Genomic DNA, 24725 nt, shown 5'->3' on the forward strand with positions numbered 1-24725 from the left:
TTAACATATACATAAATTATTTATAACAACACATATCTTATCTTACTATATTATCAATGTCATTCCTTCACGTTTATATTACGGCTTTAGTAGATATAAATAATAATCGGTATATAATAACAATATTTTTTTAAAACAAAATTAACAATGCTACCTTATTAGTTTCTAATTTTCAAGTACATTTTCTGGTTTTAGCAATCTTTTCAATTTCAGCTACTTTTTAGCCAATGTTACCAAACAACGTAAATTATAAACACGGAATATTAAGTAGAAAACATTAATTATGGAGTCTTGTTACAAGTTATGTATTTTTTTTAATTTAGGAATAACATAAGAAAATCAAGCAATCCTATTTTATCGTATTACTAACTCTTAAAAAATGTGATTATTGGCTATAAATTATCCACAAATTATGCAAATTAAGAGGGTAATATTAAACTATCTAAATCAATCAACGACTTGGTAAAAGTGGCCTTAAAATAGATCGTCAAAAAAATGTGTTTATTTTCAAAACAATGCTAAAATTACGACCATTGAATGGCCTCCATTAAGGGTTTATTAGCAAGAACACATTAGCCTTGCCCATCTAATTAACGAAAGCTTCGGCCTCCGTTAATTCTCTTTCTTTTTAATTTTTTTTTGTTCAAAATAATTGCCATTTTGCTTAAAACTAATTAACCTCGTCTCGGCTTAATAAAACGTTAATTACGATACGATAATCCCTTTCTCGTTAATTCTCTACAACCTCCTCCAAATTAGTGTTGTTCAAGAACCAAACATAGGCCCTCTCATTTTAACAAGCCTCCTTTTATTAATTGCTATGTTACATGATCATGGTTGATATATGCTCACATCTTCCATTGAGGTTTGCATTATTTCGAATTATGTTATTATTAAGCTTGAGTCGTGGATATTTTTATTAATGGCAGATGTCAGCTAGTTCAGCTAACACGGTTTAAAAGCCTACTCAAACAACGGAAATCGCATCTCATGAATATTTATATTATAGGCAGATATCAGCTAGTTCAGCTAGCAAAGTCATAAAAGACTATATTCATGATCCTAGGTTAAAATTATGACAAAATCATATTTTTCATTGTGAGGCGGTTTTATAATTGAGACTGGCCTATGATACATGTGACTCGATCAAGTTAACTAATTATTATAGCTTAAATTTCTCTGGTTAATGAAATTTTGCTTCATTTGGAATTTAGGTTATGAATGTGGGCGATTGAAGACCGAGTAGATCATCAAACAAATAAAACTATAAGAGAATATATATATAAGTATATTTAGGTTATGAGCAAAAACATGAAGGGCCTATTGAAGGGGCTTAGATACATTTCTCAGATTTTTGGTACGTCTCACAAATGTCATTGTAATATTGTTAATTAATTATCGAAAGATAATCAAATTCGAATAGTACGTAAAATTAATTACGATTGTTATGTTATTGTTCCTAGAGGAGGGGGAGGAAGAGAAGGAGATACAGATAGGGTTTCCTACAGATGTAAAGCATGTAGCTCATATTGGATGGGACGGTCCATCCGTAACTTCTCCAAGCTGGGTACGTTAATAAAAACTATGCATAATACAACAATATTGGGTGATACTGAATTTCAATATTGTTATTTTACATGTCTAAATAATGCAATATTAATTGAACATTTATACTTTCTGGTTGACAGATGGATGATTTCAAATCAACTCCAGGAAATGCTTCATCTAATGGAGACACCAATAGGAATGTCGAAGAGGCCGATTGGGGTTCACAAGGTTCGTGTTTCTCTATCTCTCACTCGATCAATCATGCAAATTCGTTACTCGTTAGACAAATGCCATTTTTAATTGGGATCATATGACGGGTTTTAAATAAGATTGTTTTACGTTAGGATGATATATATATGACGAGTTTTAAGTAAGATTGTTTTATGTTAGGACGATATATATGACGAGTTTTTGAGATTTTGAGACGACTTTCCAATTTTAATCCTTTCGGGTTTCCCCTAAATCATGCAAATTCGTTACTCGTTAGACAACTACTTGGGATCATATGACGGGTTTTAAATAAGAATGGTTTACGTTAGGACGATATATATTACGAATTTTTGAGATTTTGAGACGACTTTCCAATTTTAATCCTTTCGGGTTTCCCCTAAATCATGCAAATTCGTTACTCGTTAGACAAATAATTGGGATCATATGACGAGTTTTAAATAAGATTGTTTTACGTTAGGACGATATATATGAGTTATGACGAGTTTTAGAGATTTTGAGACGACATTCCAATTTTAATCCTTTCGGGTTTTCCCTAAATTTCGAGTCCCACCACGTAACATTATCGGAGGGTCTTTCCAAATTGGAATTTTGTCTTGATTACATTTGTTTGTTGTAAGAGAGTTAACAATAAAAAAAGGCACAAAGAGATTCAAGCTTTTTAAAGTTAAATCGTCTTACACAAGTTTTTGTCGTAATCTATTATTTGGATCATCCATGGTTTGTTATAACAGACTCGACGACCAAGAAAAGCGTAAGAGACTCTCCAGGCCGAGACTTACCATCCTTACCAAAGTCATCAAGACGACAACCATCATCGACAAAGATAGGATCAACAGACTCCCCACTTGGAAGTCCGACTCAAAAGACAAGGTCATCAAGGAGACGTTCCAAACAAAAGGATCAAAGTACCAATAGCCCTCGAGGGGGTGAATCGTCTTCCCAAAGTCTTCCCAACATACCTAAAAAATCTCGAAGAAAAAAGTCCAAGGATAGCGAGGATGGGTCAGTTAGATCATCCACTTCTAAGTCAAAAGAGAAAGGTTCGAGACATGGGTCTAGACATAAATCAGATGACGGGTCTATTACTAAGTATATTGACGATGGAGCTCCAAGTTCGGCCTTGACGTCTCTAAAGGAAGACGAGGTGAAGGAAGAATGAACAAACACGACATTTTTCGAGGGGAGGGATCGGAGCTTAGTTCCTCACTAGCAAAAAATCGAATGCCAATCAAATGTATGATTGATTGTTAATGAAGGTCATGGTCAGTAATTAATAGATGATTAGCAAAGCCAACAAAATCAGCGTCTTAGTGAGGAATTTGCGGCTTCTTTTTGTTTACTGTATTTGGATTTATTTTCGTAGTATGATTTATCCAATTCAATGTTGAATTTTCGGAAGGAACAAGTCTTTTTAATCTCGAGTTATTGTTCTGTTTATTTTTACTGTAAGTGCACGGTGTCTGTTATAGTATCAATTTTAGGGAAGTGAATGATTGAGTACTAGCTACATATAGATGTATTTGAGTTTTAAATTGAATTATAGAGCTGAAATCAGTTATCAATTGTTTTAGGTATAGTTCTCGTGTTTACAGCTAGTCTTGCTTAAAACAGCAATATCTGTTTTAATGGTAAAGCGGATTCCAATACTACCATTTGATGGTAGTATGTATATCTGCAACGACCGAGTAAAATACCAAAGTTTACAATTTGTTGCCGAAACTTGCAATCAATTGCCACATTTTTTGCTCTTTGATGCCAATTAAAGGCGGCCGTAATGTCGTATATCTGCGACACGACCGAGTAACATACCAAAGTTTGCAATTTGCTGCCAAAATTTGCAATCAATTGCAAAATCTGATAAGTGGTCGCAAGTTCGCTTTTACAAATTAAAGGTTTTGATCGCGCCTCTGGGAACAAACCTGGTAATTTGTATTGGGTGCCACGATCTTATACATGAGCTGGCCTCGGGGTGAGCGATTTTATTGTTTGGACATATATATGGGGTGTGACTTGGTCAGTGGTGGATTTAGGAGGGCTATTGGGATAGCAGGGGCGCTAGCCCCGCTGGTCAAGGAAAAATTCGAAAGGTTTAGTTAAAATTTCCGATTTTTTTTTCAAGTTTACGCTATGCCATTACTTGTTCGTCCCCGCTACTGGGCTGGCACGAGCATGACCTTTGCTACCATTAGCGAGTTATTAATTAGGTGTATTTTTTAACTTCGATATTTGGAAAAAAAAATAGCCATAAACATATTATAAAGTTTTCCATATAATTTTATTTCATGATAATTTCCATGTAAATTTGTTAGCAGAATGTTTTCAAAAAAATCATATTTACACAACAATAACAGAAATAATTATAATAAAAACATGTCAAAATGTCGTATCTGAAAGATCACCGCGTACAAGGAAAGGAATCCATCACTGGGGTTCAAATTCATCGATTGTAAATCCATCACTGCAACATAAGCGGGTAGTACAGGCAAAGCATCGGTCCAAACTCGTCACTGCTGCAATATCTTTGGTAGAATGTTATTTAAGTCAGTGCAACACGAATGCAGCAACAACTTCGAAGATCAAGACTCATGCGTAAGCGTAACAAGAGTATTACGAAGTATTCTTGTTAGATCGAGTAGATTTCCATTTTGAACTTGATGTTAGGTGTATTTTGTTCTATTTATGATTAACAACTACATTTGCATCATCAATTTTAAACGAAACCCTTTTGAGGAATGACTCTGATTAGTGATTAGGGTGTTATTCACGTTTAATATTTCCATGTAGAGAATTCTTGTTTAAAGAAATTGTGTAAAATGGATTTTTTTGCAACCGTTTTTTACGAGTTTGTTTTTCTTTTAAACCAATACGTTCGTCCGTTTTACCCAATTTTAGCGTAAAACCGACTCACGGAAGCCCAACTATTTGAAAAAAGAAAAAAGGAAAAAAAATGAAGGGAGGTGGTGGGCAAGTGAGCATAAAAGCATGACAACGTAGTACAGTAGTAGGTTAACAATGAATCATCAAACACAAACCTGGACCTTCTAATCTTCTATTTAAATGCTGTTTAATTGTTTACAGTACAATCACATTTTGATCGTTACACAGTTAATTTTAAACCAATTCAATAATCTCAAGAAAATGCAACTTCAAAAAATGGCGCGCTTTCTCATATTACTAATCTTTTTCACACTTGAAATTTTCACTGCATCTGCTATTTACAGTAATATCAATAATACTGTTAAAATTTCCAACGGCAATAACGATACAATTGGTCCCGATTATGGCATTAGTTTCTTAAATCGTAGCAGTTTTCCTGATTTTATTTTTGGCTCTGCTTCTTCTGCTTATCAGGTAACTTCATTTTTCATCTGATTCAAGTCTCGAGAATGCGAATGCTCCTCCTTGGTTAATTGTTACCAAGTATTACATTTTGCGCTATGAATAAATGAGACCATCTCATACGAGAATCAAAACATGATACTTAAACGAGACCGGTCCATTGATACTCAAAATATTGTTTTAAGAATCAAAATATATATGGTCATGTTAAGTGAGACCGGTCCATTTCATTTTGCGAGTCAATGCGTATATGGCTAAGACGGTCTTGTTTTCGAGTAATATGTGTTTTGGGATTGTTTAGGAAGTTTTGATTTTTATTTTGTTCCCTTTAATGGGGGGCATAGTTTGAAGGGGGAGCAAGTGAAGATGGGAAAGGAGCCAACATATGGGATACTTACACTCATAAATTCCCAGGTAATTTTATGTTTATTCTTTAATTTCTTCGGATTCGAACCGTATGTGGAATGTGTGTGTTCATTTTCGGATGCATTTTATGAGCAGAAAGTATAGCAGATGGTAAGAATGGAGATGTGGCAGCTGATTCATACCATCGTTACCAGGTTCTTTCATGCTTGATTAACTAATCTCCTAATGTATTTATTTTACTATGGAATTGTAGGTCTAGTATCTGACACGGGTATGTACTTTGAGGATAACAGAAGATAGTGCGTGAGTGACATAGATGTCGATAATCTTAGCTAGGTTAGCTAAGATTATATATAGGCTTACAGTTGAGTAGCGAGTGAAGAACCGCCTTTGAAAGAGGGAAGATGACGAGGGAAAACCGTGAGGGGGATTCCAACTCCTTCCTTTTACACGACTAACCCTCGAAATATAAATGGGTTGAGGATTTAACTTAGCTTGTTACCACTAATTGTCTTTTGTTATGTTGCTTGAAAATTGTCAATCATGTTGCAGGATGATGTGAAGATCTTGAAGGAAATGGGACTAGATGCTTACAGATTTTCGATTTCATGGTCAAGAATATTGCCTTGTATGTGCTTGTAGTTTGTACCCATACTTTTAACTGTACTCCCTTCTCTTGATTGTCAATGCGTGATAACGGTCATTCGATGAAATTCTCGGCCCAATTTTGTTATGGGCCATTTACATGCTATTCATGTTGTCAATAGTAGAGCTGGTAAACAACGACACGATACGAATCCGACACGAACTAACGAGTTTGGGTTTGGGCTAAGGTTTAGTGAGCCATTTATGTAAGTTGGTAGACACGAACACGACATAAGATTTAATTGGGTTAATAATTGGGTAGGGTTTGGGTTGAGCTCTCTAGACACGAAACCGACAAGAATGACCTATTTAATAAATTAACCCTAGCGATCCTTTATCTCCATCACATAAATATACTTACACTTTCCAAATATTGACATGACCCGAAAAAACGACACAAACCCGACACGAAATTAACCGGTTAGGATTGAGACTTGATGACCCATTTATGTAAGTGAATCAACACGAACACGACACAAGATTTAATTGGGTTGAAGGGTTCGTGACCCATTTACAAGTGACACGAACACGAACCGATATGTTTGCCAGGTCTAGCCAATACTATGGTTACATTGCTCCCATCCGACCTCTTTTATCCCTCCATTGGCCGGGTTGAGGCAGAGGAATAATGTTCGGAATTAAATGTTTGTTTCTTGTTTACATTTAGATGGGAAACTGAGCAAGGGTGTGAACAAGAAAGGAATAATGTACTATCACAATCTTATTGATGAACTCTTGGCAAATGGTAAATTTCTTATTACAATCCTCTGTCTGTTTTTGCCTTTGTTCAATCTACTTGATGTAGTATATGTATGTACCGTATCTGCAATATATTCACATTTTTCTGTCATGCATCATGCAGGTATAAAACCATTCATCACTCTTTTCCACTGGGATCTTCCTCAACCTTTACAAGATGAATATGGTGGATTTCTTAGCCCACTTATTGTGTAAGTCAGATCACATGGTGAAGATTAATATTTCATTTATGAGCAAGGTTGCCTAAATGAGTAGTACGTGTAGAGATGAAAGTGGGCTGTGACGGCAGTGCTTCGTACCGGCACACCGTGCTTGTAAGAGAAATGGCACGGAACAGGCACGGGAAGGTGGGCTTTGTGTCATACCTGTGAAATGGAAACGGCTGCTCAGGCGCGACCGTGCTTGGGCGTGCCCAACCAATTCCTCCCCTTCTATCTTATTTCTTTGTATTTTGGGCGAGCCTAAGCGTGCCGTGCCTGGGTTAGGTACGGTCTTCTTTCTCAAAATTCGGCCCAGGCATGGCTCACCGCCAATGGCGTGTCGGGTCGTACCGTGCTAGCCGTGACAATCATGTGTCGTGCTAAAATGGGCCATGCTTTGTGTTGGGGAATGCCAACCCAACAGCTCGCGTTCCCACTTCCATCTCTAAGGGTGTGTTTAGATTGAGGAATTTGGAGGGAAAAGAAAGGGAGGGAGAGTAGGGGATTTAAAATCCTTTATTTGGATAGCAAATAAGGGTGGAATGAAATGGAGGGATCCATTTTCCCCCCCTCCTCCTCCAAGGCAAATCAAAATTTCTTCACAATAGGCAAGATTTGGAAGGAAATTGTATCCAAATACTCACATTCCATTTGCCCTCCCCTTCCCTTGCCTCCCTTTCTCTTCCCTCCTTGCCCCTCCCCTCCCTTTCCCTCCGCTTTTGCTATCCAAACACCCTAAATACGCCACACACGAATATGTAAACAAACACCAAAACACAAATTCATAATTGGATCAGATACATGAGACCACCAATTAGTTTCAAATCATTAGGGATCATCAAATTGAGTAAACCAATTGACAAATATCTCAATGTCACATTTTAGAAACACAAAGGAAAAACCGTACCATAAAGGCATAAAACACGGTCTTGCATGTCAAATCAACTGATTGACCTTGTAATTATACGAGGAACACAAGGGTTTGAGTTGATCTTACACGTGAGACCGTCTCAGATAAGACTCTTGCTCGTATTCATCAATGTAATAGAAATTTGGAATTGGATAGGGACGACTTTAAGGACTATGCAGACCTTTGCTTTAGAGAATATGGAGACAAGGTGAAGCATTGGATGACACTAAATGAACCATGGAGTTACAGTACAGGCAACTTAAGAGTCGCCGTATTTTCATCCAGCCAATGTTCCATGTCCAAACCAGATGCCTGCAAAGTAGACTATGGCACACAACCTTACTTGACAGCCCATTATCAGCTTCTTTCTCATGCAGCTGCAGTCCAAGTCTATAGACACAAGTATCAGGTTCATGTCATCGATGCTCTCCGTAATCTCATATATCCCTCTTGTTTTCATGCTGCCCTATCTTTGTGTAAAGGGCATCATATAGGCATTTTTTCATGCTGACGGGTTTTGAACCCGAATCATGGACACCACGTGTTAATGACGTTACAAGTTAAGTAAGTTGAAGTTTGCTTTGCGCTGACCTTTTTCTTACTTGGAGTCATACAGGAATCCCAGCAAGGTGTAATTGGCATTGTTCTGAATTCAAATTGGTTCATTCCATATTCTCAAGCAAAGCATAACCGCAACTCAGCACTTAGAGCTCTAGATTTCATGTTTGGCTGGTATGGTATATTTTTTTTTTGTTATCAGGACTGTTGAAAAATAATTTTAAGGTCGGAAATGATAATTGTTGGACTATCAGTCTCTCATTGACATTGTTAAACGTCTTACATGAGCCTTACCGGATAGACATACTGTTAGGCGTCAGAACGTTTACTTCAGTACGTCTTCACCAGTCTAGATAGAATTTTGTTCATTGTTTTCCTATTCTTAGGTTTGGAGTAAAAGGGGAGGATAGTGACTTAAATACCTATTTGCATAGCTTCTTATTCCAAATGAAGCAAATTTTGGCTCGAAACCTATAATAATCATACATTGACCTTATGGTTTCTGCCAAAAGAAAAACATAATTCTACATCTTGAGAATATGTTATACATTCATTCCAATATAACAGGTACATGGACCCAGTAACACACGGAGACTACCCTCACACAATGCGCTCTTTAGTAGGAAGCCGCTTACCAAAGTTCACAAGAAATCAGTCTGCTTTGCTAAAAGGATCTTATGATTTCCTAGGCGTAAACTATTACACAAGCACATATGCAGCATATGCTCCTAATAAAAATGTGCCTCCCAGCTATAAAACTGATTCCTTGGTTAATCTCACATGTAAGTTCATCGCAATTCACTCATGCCTCTTTATTGCCGACCCCAAATTTTTAGGACAACGGTGGTGTGTCCTATCAGTGTCTAATTTGACATGGAAATGACACTTCGACACTAAATACTTGAGAAATTTTGATAAGATAGCCGAGTCCAACACGTGGATGTGTGCTACTAGTCAAATATTTCTAATCAAGTATAAGTAATGTATGACTCGATATTGTTTTCATGTACAGTTGTGCGGGAAGGGATTCCGATTGGTCCAAGGGTTTGTCCATGAACTCTAGCCCATTTCATGTAACTCTAAGAATTGAGGGGTATATTTTACGATAACCTACTACTTACTCTCTGCAGGCAGCTTCGGATTGGCTTTATGTTTATCCAAGAGGAATTCATGATCTCCTACTTTATATAAAAGCAAAGTACAATAACCCATCCATTTATATCACAGAAAATGGTATGTAACTTGGGTTAGATGATAGAGGTTGAATGGTGAAAATATTTGTTCTGCTTCTTATACTGTGAAATAGTGCTTTAGTCGACGAGAAAATGCACGTCAGTCGACGTAGATTGATGCAGATTTCGGTACAGATTTTCTATAAATTATCTTTGTTTTTAGGTTGTCTATATCAGACACAACTTTATCCAGTCATAGGCTAGAGTATAATGTATATGAGGAACTGGACCAATGTTTTTTACACAAAATCTCATTTGTGATGGCACGTATCCGTCACTTTGGAGTGACGGATACCATTTTCCCTCACAAATGACCCAAATAGAGGAGAGAGGGAAGCACATGGGGGTGCCCCCACCTTGTCCCCCCTATCCGTTTTGTGAGTGGCATTATCCGTCACTTGCTCCGACCCGTCTTCAGCAAGACTAATTGTGTTTTTTATGCTTACGCTTAACTTTATTTTATTTTATTTGTGTTCTCTTAGTTATCCTTCACGAAACAATGAGTTTATCCCCTATTAATCCCTTTTTATATAATGTAACTAATAAAACTTCAATAATTCTTCTATACTACAGGAATCGACGAGTTCAACGTTCCCGGACTACCAGTAGAGGAAGCATTGGCTGATAGCACGAGGATAGTTTACTACCATAGCCATCTATCTTTCATCCAACATGCTATTAAGTAAGTTGGAGCTTGTTGAGTTCATTTAATTGAGCTTTACCCTTTTAAGTATTGTGCTGCTGTTTAGACCTTTACCGTAACTCAGTAAATAAACTGCCGAGTGTAGGGATGGCGTTAATATGAAAGGATACTTTGCTTGGTCGTTGTTGGATAATTTTGAGTGGAACTCGGGTTACACAGTTAGATTTGGCATCTATTATGTTGATTACAGAGACGGGCAACGATATCCAAAGAGTTCAGCAAAGTGGTTTAAGAATTTCCTCAACACCTAAAGGATTACTTGTATGTTCATATACATTATTATACAGCCATTGAGTACTCTTATTACTCTGAACTATTCTTGGGATACCAAGAAGTTTAATTAAATATATAAATCAAGGATATGTTGACATTTTATTCACTAGTATTTAATTATCTTGTACTGTCTGTCTTTGCACATTTTTAATACGGGTACATGCTAAATACGCCAGTTCAAACGAGTTATTTAATTTCAGATTTCTTTAGTTGAGTTGAAAGATTAATATTTTAGATTTTTAGTTGAGTTCAATGTGTTTCAAAACCCAAAACTGCAAATAAAAAGGCTAGAAAATAAGTCTAAGGATAAAACTACAATCATTACTAACCATATAATCCTCGTTGAGGATGCACATCAGAAAATGGCTCACCAAAATATACATGCTTCTTTTACGTGAAGTAGCTTTTGATCAGTGCAAATCTCGACCAGTGTTGTCTACCACATGAGTAAGACACTAAGAGTACATAATGCAAACATACATGATAATTTAACAACCCCACCCCCCATCTCGCTTTCGCTCTTTCTGGATTTAGTATAAGCCACACAGTATTACAGTAAGTCACTGAGTGTGTCTTACTCAGATTTCATCTAGCATTCACTGCAACACTTACAAGGTACAACTAATTTAACATATATGGTGTTAGTTTAAGATAAACCTGCATTAACTTTTGCGTGTAAGAGCGGTGTCATCAATCCACGAAGGCTTCTTGGCTCTGTAGTAGAAATATGCAATCATTTGGACCAATTCATCTGCTGTTCTGAGCTCTGAAGGAATGTCATTTACATCAGCAAATCAAGTTCAGTGAAATACTAGAGATTACAAAAAAAAAAGTTTTAAAAAAAGGAATCCAAGTCTTACCCTTTTCCCGGTACAGAATCCTCTGTCCGCTTAGAAATAATAACTGTGGACATTGTTTGACTTTAAGAGCATAAGCTAAATCTCTCTCTATCTTGATGTCCAATTTAACAGCCTGTTTCAAGGAATTCCATGGTCATGTAGTTTTCATTTAATCAAATGTTATATTAAGCTGTTCTATTTCTCTGCAAGACTTGACTGAAAGTATCTAACATGTGACTATGTGAGCCTGTCCAAGTGTCAAATCAACTATTTTATAACGGCTCCAAACGTTCTTCGTTGAAAATGAAGTGCCCTAATGTCATAGACATGTGCAAATGTTGAATGCCGGACATAGGCATGTAGCTAATATGAAGAGTCCGAATAACAATAAGTAATTACTCCAATAGCAAAATTGAAACAGATCAACTAAAGATGTGATCTGAAAGGAGCCTATATTATCTAGCTTGGTTTAATAGTGGCAGTCCTGCATAAGCTGAAAATCAATTTCACTATTAACTTCGGAGTTTATCTAGCTCGACTCAGTTAGCACTTAGAATGCGGCCACACAATATCGAAACACAAGATATACAAGGAACTAAAAGCTTCACAAATTGAAAAGACTATTAATTTATCCACCTGATTGTGTGCATCACAAACTAGGAACCATGATAGGTCCAACTATTTTCTTGTCTAAGACAATTGGGCAGACAGTCTATAGTACAGTTAGTCCAATTTTCCCAGGGTGAAATAAATATGACAATGGTGACATTTTATACTAAAGCAGTCATCAGCTATTACTGAGTGAATTAAAAGGTGTGAGATGCAGGATAATTGTTGACCCGGCCACTTAAATAGTCTCTATCGTACATCAAAAGTGAATTAGAAGGCTAATGACTATATAGGTATGCAAAAAAAAATAATCAGGGAGCATACACGAGGAGGGAGTCGATCCTTAGCATTCCAATAAACCAGGAAAGCCTTCTCTAGTTCCTTCAAAAGCTTCCAGTTATCAGCTGGCCTGCATTATTAAACAGTGGTTATTTTGAGGTGTTACTTCGAAATATTCTCAAAGTTGCAACTTCAAAGAAAAAAACAGTAAGAGCTCAGGCTTCATAACACAAAATACATGATCAAACAACAGAATAGAGATATCTCCAACAAAAACACAAACGTGTAACAAGAAAACTGTCTGCAAATACCTGTTGTATCTTTCGAAGACTAGAACAATCAATGGGCTTGGATGAAAAGCGAAGGTTTCCCACTCAAGGCTGTTGATTTCCCGTATCCAGCTATTGTCCAATTCACCCTCCCAGTCAATTTCAAGACCATCATCTCCAACCACATTTTTGATAGCATTCTTCTCAAAATAATCTGATGCCCTGATACCCCATCCCACATCAGCGTCTAATGGCCAATCGGGATCATCATCTTCAACTACCATCTGCTTCTTAGTTTGATTATCATCATAATCATCATCATCATCATCATCATCATCATCTTCATCATCACTATCGTCATGTTCAGCCTTTTCCCTCACTTTTTTAAAAAGTTGCTCTTTCCTTGCAAAGACATCAGGGTTCTTCTCTCGGATAGAAGCAAAAGTCTTTTCAAGTGAGCCGCGTACAAAATCCTCGACAGCAACAGCTTCACTCCTACGTCCACGTCTTGGCTTTCTTGGGATCGTTGTTGGTTGTTTTTCTGCAACATTATTAGTCTCAGTTTGAGGAGAGTTGTTTTTCTTTGATTTTCCTTTTCCTTGTGTTTTGGGTTTGGACTTGGAATCAGACTCCCCGTCTGCATCAGAGTTGTGTGCTGCCGCCACACAGTGCTGAACATGTCGGATGCCCTTCCAAGCAATAAAAGTTGACGTGGGAAGACATGAACGAGCCCATGAACTGTAACTATTTAGAGTAGATAAAGGGATTCCAGGAAGTAAAGAGAAATATGGCTGAGGAGTTTGATTGATGAATTTTGTAGCAGAAAAAGAAACACAATCTCGAGAAACAACATTAGACATAAAGATAGACATGTTCCTTCAGTGATATATTATTAAACAATTTGGCAAAGGATCGAAGTATAAGGAATCTGCAGAATCATAGAGATTTTAGACCGCGAAAGGTGCAACAAGCTGCTTGTAGGTCAAATCCTTCGGCTAGAAGCCTACTACCTCCCTAATTTTCTCTCGAACACCAGCCTGCAGCATAAATGGTAAAACGAATGAAAATTCACGATGAAAACGCAATTACATAACTGGATTACACTTTAAAATCGTCCTAAAAGAAAAGCGCAGACAACCAATACATGGTCGAAAGTTTTACTAAGCTATGTTCCACAGAGTAGAGGACTGGACAGGTACTCGGGCAGCCCGAAAAATGCATATTTGACATGTAATAGCATAGCAGCACGAGATTTTGTTTACTAAATATAAAGAGTACTAACTACTAAGATGGGTTACCGTAATCTCTCAACTTCAAACGAACAACGAACGGTTTTGAGCGTATTATATGACATGGCATTTTCTTAAACAGACTTTAAGAGCGTATCGACTATCGAGTATCGTATAGAAACAATAACTCCCTCCGTCTCAAGAATTTGTTTACTTTTAATTAAATTACAGTCACATAATAAGATAAAATATAAACATAAACAATTGAGTGGAACAAGGGAAGACATAAGTACATAACAACTCAGTTGGACATTTCGTCGAACAGTTTGCGTTCATTGAAAAATAACAGATGAATTATCCTCAATGGATGAAACCCAAGTGCAAATTGTTCATCGTATACTCCGTACAATTTTATGATAAATTTGATAAGAAGAACAAATTAAAAGGATTATAAATAAGGAATTGAACAAACCTTTTGAATTGAAAAAATGGCGTGTGCTGTTTCTTCGCAAAACACAATCTTCTTCTTTGTTCTCACAAATGGTGGGGTAAAAAAAATTATTGTTGTAGCCAGGATTTGAACCTGGAATCTCTATACCTTGAGGATTTGCCAAATGTGCTACTACAACTTTGTTGTTTATTTTAGAAGACAAACAGTTATACTCTCTCCCAGTCACTATAATGTTCCCTCTTTCCCGAAACGGATTATTCAACTAACTAGTGTAGATCCCGCGCAAATGCGCGGTAAATATAGGCCTTTTAATTTTTAGTGTATTAGTTATTTTATATCTCGCGAATTTTTATAAAAAATAACTAATATTAAAATTAATCAAAAGAATTGAATAATTCAATGAATTATGTTTTTTATGAAAATATTTTAACTACGTCAAATTTAAAAAAAAAACTTTTTTCGTCACGAAATTAATAATATGAGATACAGTTTTTATGTATAGATTATTTTAAATGGAAAATTAGTTTAATAAATGAAAATCTAATTTATTTCCATATATAAGTTTGAGCACTTTGGAGAGAAAACTATAGAGAAGTTGTATTCTCTTAATATATAGGAAGATTTATACTTTTAAAATTTGCACCTCATTAATATTTATCAGTTCATAACTCACTCCATTGTATTTTGATATGAAACAGAAAAATTGAAATGGAAAACTAATAAAAAAATTTATTTAAGTTGTAAATTTTTTTAAGTGAATGTTTTTTGTCACGAAACTAATAAAAGCATGTGTCAAGTTATTCTCTAGAGTAATAATTATTGCATTACTGAAAAATTTAGCAACTTATACTTTATAATTTAATATCAATTTTATTTTATTTTAATGAAAAAATCATAGTAATTATGAATTTATTTAAAAAATTAGAGTTTATTTATAAGAATATATTCATTGAAAAAATAATAATGTAATGAAAGAAAATTTTATTTATTACCTTATTTAGCTAGATGCTTTTTGGAGGGAAAACTAAGAGAATTTTTATTCTCTTAGTAGTAGGGGATGTTCCCTTTCTATTTTTAGAAACTTTTACTCTTATTTTATTCATTTCTCTCTCATATCACCAAACCCTACACAACTCTTTTACTCCTATTTTATTACTTTCATTTATGTTTTGGCCCCATAATTCTTTATTTAACTACTAATAATTCATCCCTCTCTCCTATCACTAACCCCACACAACTCTTTTACTCCTATTTTAATACTTTTCCTAAAGTATTGTGCCAAAATCAAAGGGAAAGATTATGATGAATGAGAGGGAGTATTATCATACTAATATAAAATATCTACTACTCCAGAGTCCATAGAAAAGAAAAAAATTTTTGTGTCCTTAGGGAGGACCGTACTCCTTACACCTAAATCATTATAATAATTCCATTTGGTAGATTGTCTTTAGGTGTAAGAAGACCACAATAATTTTTCCATGGAAAAAGAGTGTCGCATAAAAGTAGGCCCACCTAAAATATTTAATACACAGTATAAAATAATGTTTTTACTAGTTTGAAAGCCCGTGCGCAACGGGGTAATTAACTTAGTTATAATTATATTGAAAAAAAAAAGTTATAAGGGTTTAATGTTACATCCTATGTCTAATCATTTGTTTAGATAAGACCGTTGCTAAATTGCATCCCAAGGCTCTTACCCATGACCGCAGGACGTCGCCGAATGAGCTTATGGACCAGCAGCTGAGACGCTTGAATGCGGTGGAAGCCCAGGCGAGGGTCGTTAGTCAAGTGCCGCGCCGTACGCGAAGAACAAAGTCTTCGGCGGTGGTGGCGCCGACATCAGTTCCACCCCCCATCCCCCCTGTTCAGAAGGAGACGGTGGAGATCGTTTACATCTCTAATGGGGATGATTCTGACGAGGAGGAGGGGTCTCCCCTTGTCCGTAAGAGAAAGCAGACGACCTTTACCGCTGCCGTTGCTTCTGCTGCTGACGAGGAGATGTGCCCTTCGGCCAAGAAGGCCAAGCACGGTACTGATCTATCCGGTGGCTCAGATTTAGCCGGTTCATCAGGCGCTGCCGATGACAGCTCTTCTGTATGTCGATGTATGTTGATACTGATGCTTTCTTTAAATTTTGTAGATCAGCCGCTGTCAGTCGCCGCTCCTGTTGAGCAGCAAGTGAATGAGAAACCCGCGCAGGCTGATGATCATGACGTCGCCATTGGGTCCTCATCCCAGAAGGTTTCCCTTTCCCGACCGCAGACTAGCGATCGAAATGTCACTGTTGACCCTTCATCCCAGAAGGTTTCCCCCTCCCGGCTCGTGGCGGGAGGTGCGAGGTTGGTCGAGGAGCTGGCGAGGTGGAACGAGCTGGCCGGTGCTCGCATTATAGAGCAAGAGAAGGCCGTGGCTCAGTCCGCTCTTGAGCTTGATGTCACTAAGAAGGTGGCCGCGAAGGCGAGGCTGGATCTCCTCAATGAGCGAAGGCTTAGGGGAGATGTCGAGAAAGCGCTCTTGGCTGAGAGAAAGCTTAGGGAGGACGCTGAAAAGGTGGTCCTTGCTGAGAGAGCCAAGGCCGAGGGCCTGCCGGCCGAAGTTGCAAAGTTCTTTGGAGAAGTGTGACCTTGTTCGAGAGGCATGCCGACCTTTATCTCCCAGAGGAATGAATTTAGGAGCAAATTTCAGATCCTGGGGAAGGTGATCCGGAGCAAGGAGGCCATCATCAGGCAAAAGGAGGACGACATTGAGATGCTCCAAACCAAAATGCCGACGACTTTTTGTGTTCGAATTAGGGATCGGCGAAGCATTTGCCCAGGGAAGTAATTGAGGAGCTTTTTCCTCTTGAAGGTTCCTTTCCGTGGGACAAATACGACAAGCTGTTTGACGATAAGCTCGAAGCTAAGGAGAAAGCCGTGGAGGAGAGGGTCAAGGAGGCGGCGAGAGTGAAGATAGAGCAAAAAGCGGCCGAGGAGGCGGAAGCTATCGCTGAGAAAGCTAAGGCGGCCAAGGCGGAAGCCGATTGGGCAAGGGCGATTGAGGTGCTAGGGGCTAAGGTCGGGTCAGCTGAAGGCCGAGGCGCTGGGGAGCTCCGGGTTGCCCCTTGAAGAAGGTGTCGCTACCGGCTGCGATGGCAGCAACGGCAGACATAGGGAGATGATATCCGTAGCCTTTTGTCTTTTGGTTTGTCCTTGTAATTTCTTGTAATTCGTTGAACATTTTTTAATAAGAGCTCGTTTCTTCTGCCTCCGGCCTGGCCGAGGTTTTTACCTTACCTCTTTTTCTTGCGCTAGTGTTTGAGCCTCAACTGTACTTTTAGCGCCTCTGTCTTCGTCTGGGTTGTCTTCTTACGTTATTAATTGAGTCTCTTTTGTTTCCGCCTCGGCTTGGCCGAGGCAGTCTAGAGCGTGTATCTCAATCGTGTTAACGCTTCTAAGGCATTTTGATTGCTTTGCGAGTATCAACTGCGATGGTCGTGATTGCCGCTCTTGTCGGTGTGACAGTGTGAGCCGGCATCTACTTCTTCATGAATCTGCCGTGGCGTCTACCACTTGGAGTGACTGCGACGGCGTCCAACCTCTTGGGGTGACTGCCGTGGCGTCTACTACTTGGGGTGACTGCGACGGCGCCTATTTCTTCATGAGAGGCTAGTGGCGTCTACCACTTGGAGTGACTGCGACGGCGTCCAACCTCTTGGGGTGACTGCCGTGGCGTCTACTACTTGGGGTGACTGCGACGGCGCCTATTTCTTCATGAGACTGCCGTGGCGTCTACCACTTGGAGTGACTGCGACGGCGTCCAACCTCTTGGGGGTCGCCGTGGCGTCTACTACTTGGGGTGACCGCGACGCGCCTATTTCTTCATGAGGCGCCGTGGCGTCTACCACTTGGAGTGACTGCGACGGCGTCCAACCTCTTGGGGTGATCGCTAGTGGCGTCTACTACTTGGGGTGACTGCGACGGCGCCTATTTCTTCATGAGATTGCCGCTCTTGTCGGTATGACAGTGTGAGCCGACATTCGCTATCGATAAAGACCGCCGCTCTTGTCGGTATGACAGTGTGAGTCGGCGTCACGCTTTCTAGCGACTATGGGAAGAGTGAACATTTTGATGGAAGACTTGGATGATTTTTCATTTAGGTAAAAACATGCGTCGGGGTGCCCACAGCTGTTTTGGACACCTCCGCCGCTACATAGGTTATTCCCGAGATTATCAGCGTCCTAATGGCCTGTCGAAGGCACAACGTCCTAGTTAGCCGCTAGTTACATCCATGAGGTCGCCCTCCTGTTGTAAGGATAGACCTTTCCCTTTCTCTGACTTCTTTGCCACTTTGAGGGATTGCATGTTGCATCCTCGGCGGCTATCCGGACGTTGACCATCTCGTCATTCTCGTCTTTGGAGACGAGCTTATGTGCTTCCCCCCGGTCCGAGACATACATCGGTGTTAGGCCCGGATGGACATCACCGCGTCGGCCTCGCTCAGGGTGACTCGGCCTATGAGAACGTTGTAGGCGGACGAGCCGTCGATGACCACGAACTCAGCTAGGACATTTCTAGCCGCATTCTTTTCGCCGAACGTCACCGGGAGTCTGATTGATCCCAGTGGTACCAAGCCGGCCCCAGAGAAGCTGTATAGTGGGTTGGTGCAGGGGCTCAAGTCCTTGACTTTCAGGCCGAGGCTGAGGAAGCACTCCCTGAACATGATATTCGTGTACGCACCTGTGTCAATCAGGCACCTCTTGACCAGGTGGTTGGATATGTCCAAATTGACTACAAGTGGGTCGCTGTGAGGAGCGATGACTCCTTCGTAGTCCTTCCTTCCGATGGTTATATCGGGGATGTTGGAAGCGGGGATCGCTGTGTTGGGCACAAAGTTGATGGCCTGATATAGCTCGTTCAGGTGCCGTTTGTGCCCATGAGCGGACCCTCCGTTCTCGTTGCCCCCGATGACAACATGGATCACCCCTATCCGTTCAAGACGGATTTCTTACCCGAGTCGGCGTCGGTCTTTTGGCCTTTGGCAACGTACTTGCCGAGGCTCCCCTTCCGGATCAGCTCTTCAATGGAGTTCTTTAGATGCCGGCAGTCGTTGGTTAAATGGGTGTGGTGTGGCCGTGGTACTCACGATCGGCTCGTGTCACCGTCACTTTTTGGCTTGGGGGTCTCTCCCACTTCGGCCCTCGCTTTTGCTCGGGCAAAGACCTCGGCGCCGATACGACGAGAGGGGTCTTATCACTATACCGCCTCTGGTGGTACGTTCCCGAACTCCACCCGGCGCCCGTCGAGTCCTGTCTCCTGGCAGGTTTGTCCGACCGTGACCTATTGTTCTCACGGCGTCTTTCGTCGGACCGTGACCCGTTGTTGTCACGGCGTCTCTCATCCGGGTTGTCCTCCCGGTGACTCTTCTTTTCTGAGTGCTCGGCCTCGCTGGGGCCTACCCAGGTCTTGTGATAGTCCTCTACCTTGATGGCACGGTCGGCCATTTTTCTAGCGGCGTCCAAGTTGACCCTCCGCACTTGATGAGCTCATTTTTCAAGTCTCCCCTTGGGAGGCCCTTCATCAGCGCGAAGGCCGCCAATTCGGGATTAATTTCTCGAATCTGCTGGACCTTTCCGTCGAACCTCTTCACGTAGCTTCGTAGAGACTCGCCCCCCTCCTGTTTGATAGTTAGGAGGTCCGATGTCTCCACGGCCCTTCTCTTGTTGCAAAGAGTCTTTGGGCTAGAAAGGCGTCTCTTAGGTCGGCGTAATAGTATACCGAGCCGTCGGGAAGCCCCTTGTACCAACTTTGAGCCATCCCATGCAAAGTTGTCGGAAAGACTCGGCACCAGACCTCATCGGGCTGCTCCCATACCGACATGTAAGACTCGAAAGCCTCAGCGTGGTCGGCTGGATCACTGTCTCCCTTGTATGATAGAGGTGGCAACTTGAGCTTAGTTGGCACCTGGACGTCTAGGACGTAGGCATTGAGGGGCTGTCTGACCGCGTATCGAACGACGCGCGGCGATCGGCTCCTCGCATTCCTAATCCGGCTCCTCTCCTCGTAGCGGGAAGGACTTCTTCTTCGACTCGGACTTCTTCTCCAACTCTGCTGAGTCGGACTCCTCTGGTTCCTTTGGGGTAAGCCTCGTTCGTGTTGCGGGGACGCTGTCCTCCCATGAGTGCGGGAGGGACTTAGGTCTACCACGCCCACTTTGGGCTCCCCCGGTGACTTGGCTGGGTCGGCTTCTCCCAATGCTCCGTTCAGATTTCTCGGAGTCACGTTTTGGGCCCTGGTCTCCTGGGCGTTTTCCGCCGCTCTTGTCGGCGTGACAGTGTGAGCAGGCGTATTACTAATTAGGTCCAGGACCATCTTTAGTTTTGCTATGTCAACCACGTGTCCCATGATGGTGACCTGGTTGGCTGGCAGCGACGTGTCCGGCATTATCGGCATCCCGAACTCCGGTTGGATTACTCCGCCGGTGGAGGGCCGCACGACTCCTGCACTGTTGAAAGTGTCATCGTGGTAGAATGCGGTTTCGTCGGTCACGACTGCGTCTTGTTGTTTTGACATCTTCTTAGCTTTTTGGGTGGGTTTTTGTTTTTTTTTTTTTTTGTTTGGGAATGAATGTGACTAGCTTCTAGTGTCTTTTCCCACAGACGGCGCCAATTGTTCCGGGCGTAATTCCAGAGCAAGTATAGTTACCACCCTTGGCTTGTTGAATGATGTCTTGAGTTGGATTCTCCTTTGGTCTTAATCGTTCCTCGCGGCCTCTCCTGCAACAATGAACGAACTGAGGGCTTGGCTTTGTGCCAAGCGTACTCACTCCGACGCTCAAGTCAGTAAACTTAAGAGATAAGTTGTTACTTGGCTGAATGTGTATTGTAGAGAGATAAGGAAGATATTACCAGATGAATAGTGTATTTAGATTTAGTTGTGGATTAGTTGGGATCCTTTCCTCAATGAAGGTTGAGGAGTATTTATAGGCTTTCACCTTTTGTCACGTAGTGGCCAAGTGGCCAAGTGGCTAGCAGGTGGAAAGACTGATCTACCCCTCGGTCGAGGGGCCTATGGCTGGCCGGCGGATCCTGTTGACTCGCCGCCGAGGGGTCTTGGATATGAGTACGCGGATATGTGTCATTTGGCAGGTTACCATGCCGAGACCAGCCGACGGGCCGATGGGCTGCATCGGCTAGATTGTCCAAGTCGTTGACTTGCTGTGGATATCTTTGACCTTGCTCAATCATGTTGACTTGGTCAGCGGTGCAGAATATGCCCCATCAAAAATATTTGTCAAATGAAATGGAAAAGTTTTTATATAAAATTATAAATATCACTTGAATATAATATCGGAAATATATATTATATTATAGTTATAATAATAATTAAAAGATTATCCACTATATTTTTTATATCAAATAAATTATTTAGGATACTTTTCTAAAATAATTTTTAATAATACAAACTCTTATGAGCTTTATAAGACAATGCTTAAGAGACTCAATTTTTTTTGTCTTGATACCTAAGTTTCAAGGATGACTTAGATTTATAATCATAGGATCATCCACCTAATAGTAATCTTCCGATGTGGGACAATTATACTATTTATACATAATATATTCATCACACCTACATAATTTTTCAATGCGGGACAAATGACATATTAAGAAGTACACCATCTTTTTTAATTATTAAAATATGACTAAATAATAAAACATTCTTCATACCATTGAATTGTTTACATTTTCTATCTTAGCTTGTTCTGCTTGACTGTCTATGTTTCTATATATGGATATTTTTTTTATCAATTAAATGACCCACATACCCTTGTCTTTTTTTATACCTTTTGGTGGGTGAGTGCCAAAATTTGAGGAGCTTACATTAGAGTAGTTGTGTAAGTAAACATATGAAAAGCAGAGATACCCCACTTTCTTAACACAAATACTATCCTACAACCAGTTGTATAGTAGCATTGTACAACCGCCTCAAAGTTATTGAGCTCTTACACAAAGTTGTTGAGCTATTTGACAAGTTATTGAGCTATTTTACAAAGTTATTGAGCTTAATAATTATTCTGTTAAGCTCAATAACTTTGTATCATAGCTCGATAATTTTGTTAGTAGAGCTCGATAACTTTATAACAAAGCTCAACTACATTGAATAAGTTGTATATACAACCAGTTGTATAATACATTAACTGCTTTCTTAATATTTGTGCAAAAAGCAAATGTAAACAATTCATTGGAAGAGAGGAAGTAGTAAATAATACAACACCAATTCTCATTGAAGACGGACACTTTTCGTCACAAGCTGAAGACGGGCTAAATGTCGCCATTTTAACGACAAAATGTGACCATTTTAATGACAAATTATTATAGCTTAGAAAATTGTTCTGGTAACTTTTTTAATTAAAATGGTTACATTTTCATCTTAAATGGGTCACATTTTACCCCGGCTTCAGCTTGTGACGAAATGTATCCGTCACAAGCAAGACGCTTTGATAATACAAAATTTATACTCAAATGAATGCATTTTTTGCGACGAAACATAATATTTAAGTTTCGAAATGTTTTGCATTATACTTTTTTGTTAAATTGATAACCAAACAATTCTTTTATGTAAAACCACCAAATTCAAAAGCATAATTTGTTTGAGCTTATAACTATTTATCTTTTTACAGAAAAAATTAAATTAAATTTACATCTCTCCGTCTCATTTTATTAATCGTTTTAGGATGTTGCACATAAATTAAAAAAATGTTAGTCTTATCAGGTATATGCAATTATTGATCTTTGAAAATATAAAATAAGTATTTCCACCAATCTAATTGTTTACATTACAAGTTTTTATTTTATTTTCCTAACACAACTTTTAATATGAAATGGAGGTAGCAATAAGATGTATGAATAAATGCAACGTGTTTTTTTTTCGGGTGCGATTTCGATTAATGGTTAAAAATTACGATGTATTTTAGTTTTACTTAAACATGTTATGAGGCAAAATTATTACCTATATTTTAAAGTTAATTCTACCATTTATCAAAGTAAAAAAAGCTAATTATTGATTTGTTTGTAGATTCATGATTTTTTTTATATAACACCCGATTTTCTTATAATTTATAAATTTTCTATTTCACTGTAAAGATTCTCATTTTTATGACAGATTAATAACCAATTTAGGTAGCACCATTTTATTTTAAATTGTGATTTTGTTTAATAAAGTTATCATATTATCGATTATCTTGAAATAAACATATTATAATATCACTAATATGTAATCTCCTTTATAAATGTTTACATGATTAATATTTGTATGTTAGTGTTATTGTAACTCAGGCGTGCCGTTAATACAAACTCTTATTATAAGAGTTCTCTAAGACAATACTTGAGAGACTTAAAAGATTTTGGGTTGATACCTAAGTTTCAAGAATGTCTCTTATTTATAATCATAGGATCATCCCACCTTATGGTAATTTTCTGATGTAGGACAATTCTACTATTTATACTCCCTCCGATCCACACCAAAGGTAACACTTACCTAAAACGGACAATCCACCTACATTATTTTTTAATGTGGGATAAATAACATACTAAGACATACAACATCTAAATAAGAACACAACTATCATATATCGTATTTATTGGCAATATTGCATTTGTATATACACCCACGTTATTCATTTATTGGGAATATTGCATATGTATATAAACTCCCACGTTAATTATTTGTTTTTGTTCTTTATTAATGTTGTCATTGTACTTGCTAATCTAATCTATCTAATTTCTAATTAACTCTCTTTCTTTAAATCTCATCTTAATTTTTCCCTACTGTCGATTTTTCATGGTTGGAGTTTCGTCCTATATGCTATATGTCTACCTTATCAGGCATCATGATTCATGTATATAATAGTCTCGTGTGTGCATGACAGATCACTTATAAAAAACATACGACATTTATAATTTTTGGTGCTACGTATAGTCTTAAAAGCTGCAAAAATTCTATTCCTATAACTCTCCGTTAAAGTTTGCTTGATGAGTGGATTATGGCATATTATGATTATAGTGAGGGACATAGTAATTATTTGATATTAGTACGTTTTTATTTGTATTATGATTTAATTAAGATTAACAGAAGAGAGAGAAAGTAGAGAGATGTTCCTTTTAGGGTTATTGTTCTTTGGAGATTAACAATGGTTACCCATAAGCAATTTTCTTCTAAAATTAACAGATCTTTACAGAAATCATAGTTAAAAAGTAGATCTAATTTTTTTTCCAGTCAATCAAAAGAAAAACACAAAAATATGATAGGGT

General features: G+C 38.9%; 3 protein-coding genes across 3 annotated transcripts; 2 read left to right on the forward strand and 1 right to left on the reverse strand.

The window, feature by feature from the left end:
• The first annotated feature begins 588 nt into the window (after positions 1–588).
• Positions 589–3222, forward strand: LOC141590917 (CRIB domain-containing protein RIC6-like). Its single transcript, XM_074411429.1, has 5 exons — positions 589–865; positions 1215–1357; positions 1464–1567; positions 1689–1776; positions 2511–3222. Exons 2-5 carry the CDS (start codon positions 1300–1302, stop codon positions 2936–2938), a joined length of 678 nt encoding a protein of 225 aa, XP_074267530.1. The 5' UTR covers positions 589–865; positions 1215–1299; the 3' UTR covers positions 2939–3222.
• A 1560-nt stretch (positions 3223–4782) lies between these two features.
• On the forward strand, positions 4783–10882 carry LOC141591833 (beta-glucosidase 12-like). Its single transcript, XM_074412316.1, has 13 exons — positions 4783–5130; positions 5463–5532; positions 5620–5678; positions 6037–6112; positions 6797–6874; positions 6992–7079; positions 8155–8407; positions 8615–8730; positions 9124–9338; positions 9569–9600; positions 9687–9789; positions 10362–10470; positions 10577–10882. Exons 1-13 carry the CDS (start codon positions 4837–4839, stop codon positions 10740–10742), a joined length of 1659 nt encoding a protein of 552 aa, XP_074268417.1. The 5' UTR covers positions 4783–4836; the 3' UTR covers positions 10743–10882.
• Positions 10883–11127: 245 nt separating this feature from the next.
• Positions 11128–14536, reverse strand: LOC141591834 (thioredoxin-like fold domain-containing protein MRL7, chloroplastic). Its single transcript, XM_074412317.1, has 5 exons — positions 14462–14536; positions 12803–13797; positions 12537–12621; positions 11625–11736; positions 11128–11530 (listed from the first exon to the last, which is right to left on the reverse strand). Exons 2-5 carry the CDS (start codon positions 13630–13632, stop codon positions 11427–11429), a joined length of 1131 nt encoding a protein of 376 aa, XP_074268418.1. The 5' UTR covers positions 13633–13797; positions 14462–14536; the 3' UTR covers positions 11128–11426.
• Positions 14537–24725: the final 10189 nt, after the last annotated feature.

The sequence above is a fragment of the Silene latifolia genome, chromosome 7 (genome assembly GCF_048544455.1).
Source record: "Silene latifolia isolate original U9 population chromosome 7, ASM4854445v1, whole genome shotgun sequence".
Lineage (NCBI taxonomy): Eukaryota > Viridiplantae > Streptophyta > Magnoliopsida > Caryophyllales > Caryophyllaceae > Silene > Silene latifolia.

Coding starts and splice junctions, on each gene's coding strand:
- LOC141590917 (XM_074411429.1), top strand. CDS start 1,300: ATGAGCAAAAACATGAAGGGCCTATTGAAGGGGCTTAGATACATTTCT. Junction 1,568..1,688: donor CCGTAACTTCTCCAAGCTGG/GTACGTTAATAA, acceptor TCTGGTTGACAG/ATGGATGATTTCAAATCAAC. Junction 1,777..2,510: donor GGCCGATTGGGGTTCACAAG/GTTCGTGTTTCT, acceptor TTGTTATAACAG/ACTCGACGACCAAGAAAAGC.
- LOC141591833 (XM_074412316.1), top strand. CDS start 4,837: ATGCTGTTTAATTGTTTACAGTACAATCACATTTTGATCGTTACACAG. Junction 9,790..10,361: donor CATTTATATCACAGAAAATG/GTATGTAACTTG, acceptor TCTATACTACAG/GAATCGACGAGTTCAACGTT. Junction 10,471..10,576: donor TTCATCCAACATGCTATTAA/GTAAGTTGGAGC, acceptor TGCCGAGTGTAG/GGATGGCGTTAATATGAAAG.
- LOC141591834 (XM_074412317.1), bottom strand. CDS start 13,632: ATGTCTATCTTTATGTCTAATGTTGTTTCTCGAGATTGTGTTTCTTTT. Junction 12,622..12,802: donor GTCTTCGAAAGATACAACAG/GTATTTGCAGAC, acceptor TTAATAATGCAG/GCCAGCTGATAACTGGAAGC. Junction 11,737..12,536: donor AGGATCGACTCCCTCCTCGT/GTATGCTCCCTG, acceptor TCCTTGAAACAG/GCTGTTAAATTGGACATCAA.